This window comes from Phalaenopsis equestris, unplaced genomic scaffold (assembly GCF_001263595.1).
Source record: "Phalaenopsis equestris unplaced genomic scaffold, ASM126359v1 Scaffold000002, whole genome shotgun sequence".
NCBI classification, from domain to species: Eukaryota; Viridiplantae; Streptophyta; class Magnoliopsida; order Asparagales; family Orchidaceae; genus Phalaenopsis; species Phalaenopsis equestris.
The window spans coordinates 53668416-53674488 of NW_018164444.1; the positions used below are offsets into that span (position 1 = coordinate 53668416).

A 6073-nucleotide genomic window follows, 5' to 3' on the forward strand; every position below is an offset into this window, starting at 1 on the left:
TTATAGATTATATAAAAAAAAAAGAAAAGAGAAATATATATATATATATATATATATAATTTCATATGATTTATCCATGTGCGGCGCCCTAGCAAAAAAAAATGGATGTCATCCTTAAGTAATTTCGACATTCCGGACGCTCCGGCGCAGTTCATTTCGCCGTCAGAGGTCGCTTTGATGAACTCACCGATTTGCGTGTCAATTTTTTCGTGCAAAAAATATGGCAATATGGGTGTCATTTCCTACTAAAATTGGTATCTCGGACGCGTTGGCGCAGTCCATTTTGTCGTCGGAGGTCATCCGGAGAAGTTCGCATTTTCACTCGTCCTTTAGGCTTAATTGAAGTCCGATTTCGTGCAATTCATTGAATTATGTGCATTTTGTGTGTGTATGTGACGAAAAAGTCATGACGAATGTTTTCCTAAGGCTTTGGGCCCTGTTGGGATCTTTTCCCCTGAGTCTTCACAAAATAGCCCATAGCCGCTCTTTCGTAAGACGATGGTCTTGTGCCATAAATGCAGGACATCAAAGAAAAATAGGAAGTGGTTAGAATTTCTAAAAGGGTGAGTCTCAATTCTAGTTTTCTAGGACGGTCAATAGGAACTCCTAGAGCTAGATCCTAGGCTCCTAAGGAGGAGAAGAGAAGACCTCACAAAAATGAGGTCAACAATGCCCCTATATATATGGCCAAGCAACAAAGTTTTTCCTCCAACTAAAACTCCTTAGATTTATTGAAAGGGGAGGTAGGATTGTAAGAACTACCAAATAATCTTTCGTCTCGTGGAAAAGGCAAATAGAATCATCAGCTGCTCCAGTAGCAATAATACCATCCCTGCAATAAATAAAAAGAATATAATAATGAGAATCCAATAATCAAATTTTAAATAAATTAGTCACATTGTAAATTGTGTAAAATGTGCACAAGGTAAGCAAATGATTTCAATTAATGATAGCATAATGACATGTCCCGAACATATAGCAGTACTAAGAAGGCACCTAGCGCCCATATCCCGTCTGCCAGATTCATTCTCTCTGTAGATTCAAAAACTCTTAAAAAAAGGGGGAAATTTACATAACAGGCACACATTTCTTAAGTATATTTACATATCCTATGCATGATTAAGTGTATTTCACTTCAAAAAAGTGACAATAATACTATTTTTTATGTGATATTAAGGATTTGAGTGCTATATGTGTAAATATAAAAGTTTACGTGTGAGATAAGTAAATACATTAGAACTGTGTGCAAATGTATGTAAATGCCCCAAACAAAACAAAACAAAAAAAGTTTACTGCTATTTCCAGCAGTTAATCAAAGAAAAATTATATGTGAAATTTACAGATATCCCACTTAATTCATATGTATGTATACATATCTAACACCTAAATTTCGTTTTTTATACATGTACACCACCTAAATCTTTCAAATCGCATAAAAAATACCACTGTTTTAACTTTTAAAACGTGAATACACCAATTCGTGCTAGGTAAGGTGGTACGAATAAAAAAACTGAAGTTTAGAAGTTAAATATGTAAACACATAGGAATTAAGTTGTATGCATGAAAATTTTTCAATATTTATTTTAATTTTTGATTTGAATTACATATCAAAACTGGCAGGATCTAATTAGCCAGAAAACTTTCATAAGATGGAGGACGACAGTTTGAAAGAGCACACCGTAAATATAGAGGAAGCAAAACTCCTATAATATACATGATCATTTTATGAAAATTTAAGAATAAAATTTCATGTTATACATTGATACATGGAACTTTACTGAAGAACTTTACTGAAAATCTAAGGGAGAAGAGAGCGACCCTCAGCACCTCCCTGATTCCACCACAGGTTAAAGGCAAAAATGTAGGCTACTAAAAAAGAGAATCCTTCTATTAAATTCATAAGAGCTCATGAATCATACACATAATTAAAAGTAGGAAGATTTGCAAGCATACCACTCAATTCCAACGTATTGACATAAACTTCTATATTCTTTTACATTCATACCACCATAACAATGCATGAAAAGGTCTATTTCACTTTTTAAAAATTAAAATGGTGGTATTTTTTATGTGATAGGAAATATTTGCGTAGTATAAATGTAAAAAGTAAAATTTAGATGTTCGATATGTAAATACATAGGAATTGGGTGGTATGCATGCAAACGCCCTTAAAAAAAAATAAAAAGAGAAACAATTAAAAGACAGCAAGAGCCAAGAAGAAGCACATAGAGGTTAGTACTCACATTAGAGGGCAAATCCATTAGCTACAAACTAATAAAATTCTTAGAACCACAATTACAAGAAAGGAAGTGTCCTTGCTTCAAGTTTTAGTGCACCTTCAGAACTTCATTCATACAACATATCCTAATTTATAATGAAGTCAATTAATTCTAAAGCTTATATTCATCAAATATCAAGCAAAAGGGAATGGTCATTATGAAAGGTTTAAATTCTGAATTGGTCCTCACTATTTGTATATGACCAATTTAGTCCTAGAGTATCACATTTCTCCAATTTCGTGTCTCAACTATACATAATTGACCCAAAGATCCCACATATACAAATTAGTATACAAAATTAATACTACTTTAGTCCATCAATTAAACAAAATTGATCCTATTTTAGTCCCTGGATGACCACTTTGGATCAATTTTATTCAGCTAAGGAATAAAGTTAGAGAAATGTTATACTCTAGAACTAAATTAGTCACATATAAATAGTTGGATAGCCATTTGAGCTTAACTTTTATTATAAATGACAGGATAAAATTTACCTTGACCAATTAACTGAAAATACTGTCCGATCATGATATCCTGAAAGAGTACAGAGGTGAAACCTGAAAAAATTCAATAGTAAATGTTAATAAGAAAAGATTTAGGCGCAATTAGTAGTCGCTTAAACATGACCGGCAATGTTGAATTGAAACAATTTTAGAACAATCAAGATGAACATTCTCCATAAACAAACCAAATTAAACACTAAAATAACAATTGTCGATGTCCTACTAAATCATTTCGCATATCAAATGGTCACAATAAATTTTTCGTTAAGGCCTTTTGTTGGATGCAAATATGGATATGGATGACAACAGAGATTAAAAGATTAAAAAAAAAAAATCAAGAGTGTGAAGCTTTAAAATTTCATTATAGGGGCATTTACATACATAACACCCAATTCCGATGTATTTACATATCTAACATCTAGACTTTATATTTACATTTATACCACACAAATATTTCATATCACATCAAAATATAACTATTTTAACTTCTAAAAAGCGAAATACAAGTTTTAATGTATACGAAGGTGGGATATATGTAAAAATTGAAGTTGAGGTGTTAGACATGCAAATCCGTAGAAACTGAGTGGTATGAATGTCAATCTTTATTATATTGGTGGAAACTATAAGATTTACGCAAATGATTGGATGTCACAGGCTCACCCTCTAACCCCTTATGCATAAGCTTGGGTTGAGGCACAATACAAAAAATAAGTTTTGATTAGGAAATACAAGTAAAATTACATAGCACGGTTTAACAAGTGATTATTGTAAAATGGGCATAGCTAACTTGTATTTTTTTTTTATTATATAGTGTATAAATGTTGATTTCTAAACAAGGGTTGAATTCATGTGCTAAAATGAACATAAGTTTGCTAGTTTAGGGTATGTTTGGGCCAACTGCAGCTTAGTAAAAAATAGTTGAAAATCTGTGGAATAATAATTTGATGCTCAAAAGCTACGGCGGCTATTACACTTTTTTTTTTTAATAGTACTAAACCAGGAGTGGTGGGAAAACGCAGATTTTAACGACAACACTTTGAAAAAACTGTCAAAACGCAGTTTATCCAAACAAACAAAAATGCGGTACGATGCCGCCCCAAACGGACTCTTAGTGGTGTAAGTGGGCACTTCATATTGTTTAGGAAATGACACATCATTATTTAACAAAAATCACTGTCATATTTAAGCGCCATATGATTTTTTTAAGGAATAAAAAACATTGAGGCCATCACATCAATATTTTTTAAATTCAGATATGGTTAGACCATCCATGAGATCAACTATTTTCAAATAATTGTCATTAAAATTAAAATGTATTTTGAAAGCCATCTATACATGTAAGTTTTTCAAAGGCATTTTAAATAGATGAAATGCCTTTTAAAGCTATACAAGTTTATCTTCGAAGTCATATTTTTAAAATTAATATGCAAATTGATATAACATTAACTTGAGCCCTAATGGCAGCAACAGTCTTATTAGTTTTGTCCTAATACAGGGTGACTCGCCTAACCACATTCATCAATGCACATAGAAGGTGTATGATAGACACGGCATTAATTTTTTTAATATAGGGCTACGGTGATTTGAGTTTTGTCACATTGATATGTGATACATTATTCTCTTTATTTGGCTATGTATTTATATGGTAATTGTAAGCACAAAGATAGAAGATACAATTTTATGCATTTGCCGTGATATGTAATGCCCTAGGTGTTGATGTTGCTTAAAAAAAAAAGTTAAAAACTATGCAAAACTAAAATAAAATTTAAAGGAAAATCATGTGTAGTACTTGATTTACAAGCTTATTTGTTTCAAGTATATTTTAGCTAGAAAATTCATGTAAACAAGTTCAAGGTACAGGTGCAATCTTCTTCAACAAACATAACAACCAGGAAGGAAAAGATCAAAAGTAATTCAAATTCTTGTAACTTGTACTTGTCATATTTTTGTACATCAAATAATGGTGTATTATGCAAAGCCCGGTTGCATTATAATTTCCTTTCTAACCGTCTACTATAAAATTTAGTTGTATCTTGTCTTTTACAGATTTGCAATTTACCATATTTATATACATGCTTATTAACAATGGTCGATTAACCTTGCTCCATTTGATAATAAACTGATGTCATGCTCTAAACGCAATAAGATGGAGGTTTGCTACAATTAAATGAGTTAAATAGCATTATTCATTAGGGTAAAATTATTAGATTTGTAGGGTGTTTTGATTTTGATAGTCGAATTTATTTGTTCTTCATCTATCGTAAGCATCAGATGCCGGAATTTAACAAACACCCCAAGAAAACAAATATTATTACTGAATTCAAAAGTCTGAAATTACAACAAACAGTAGAAGGGAAATATGAAATTACAACAAAAAAACAACATAACACTGAAATTAGAATTGGATCTAGAGTGTAAGTGGTTGTTTCGGGTTTAGACATCCAGCTGGTGGCAAGGAGGCGGCAAGCAAGCTGGAAAAACAGGATAGTGGTTTCCAGGAGTCCGAACAGTATGCAAATGGTAGGAACAACTGCAAGAGGGTTTGTTGACCTCACTTTTGGTTGAGGTCTAAAAATTTCTTTAGTAGCCTAGGTCTAGCCATAAAACTTTCCTACTGACTAGTCTTAGAAAACTAAAAAAGGTACCCTCACCATTAGAAACTCAAAACTCTTCTCTTTACTCAACTTGAAGTTCCACATATTGGTCCTAACCTCTAGCACTTAGTAGGTAAGATCATTATGAGGGAACTCAAGGAGAGTTCCTATAGGGCTACTTGGACTTAGGATTGACCCTAGGTGTTGGTTTGGAGCTAAGGTATACAATACTCTCACCATACCCTCACAATACCCTGGCTAAATGACCAAATCACATCAATTGGACTTATAACCATGTCAATTGGCCGAAAGAAATGTTGTATTTGCTTCATAGCAATATTTTACATCAAATTTGACCATAAATTTGCATTGGTAAAACCTTTTGATCATCTAATTTGGTTTAAATCCAAAACCTCAAATTAGCCCCAATATTGGCTAACACCCTAAATCTCAACAATTGAATACCCTAAAACTCAAATTGGCATCCAATTTTTGTTGAAAATCCTTTGTGAGGTCATTTGTGACCAAACACAATAATCAATTTGAGCTTAGTCCTAAGCTAGCTCAAGTTTGACCTAAATTAGCCCCATATGCCTAATTTGGGTCTAAATCCAAATTTCATCAAAATCCACCAAATTAATTTCAAAATGACTTTCATCCTTCATGAAAGTTGTTCATCATGATGTTTTACACCAAA

At 32.5% G+C, this 6073-nt stretch overlaps 1 protein-coding gene across 2 annotated transcripts in view; it reads right to left on the reverse strand.

Moving 5' to 3' along the window:
- The window catches only part of LOC110022977 (protein CIA1), a gene marked incomplete in the record, with an annotated part of 49955 nt that overhangs the window by 13627 nt on the left and 30255 nt on the right, over positions 1-6073 (reverse strand). For both annotated transcript variants that reach the window (XM_020722153.1, XM_020722161.1), the window contains 2 exon segments: positions 763-832; positions 2774-2836. In XM_020722153.1, the coding sequence (XP_020577812.1) occupies positions 763-832; positions 2774-2836 (133 nt within the window).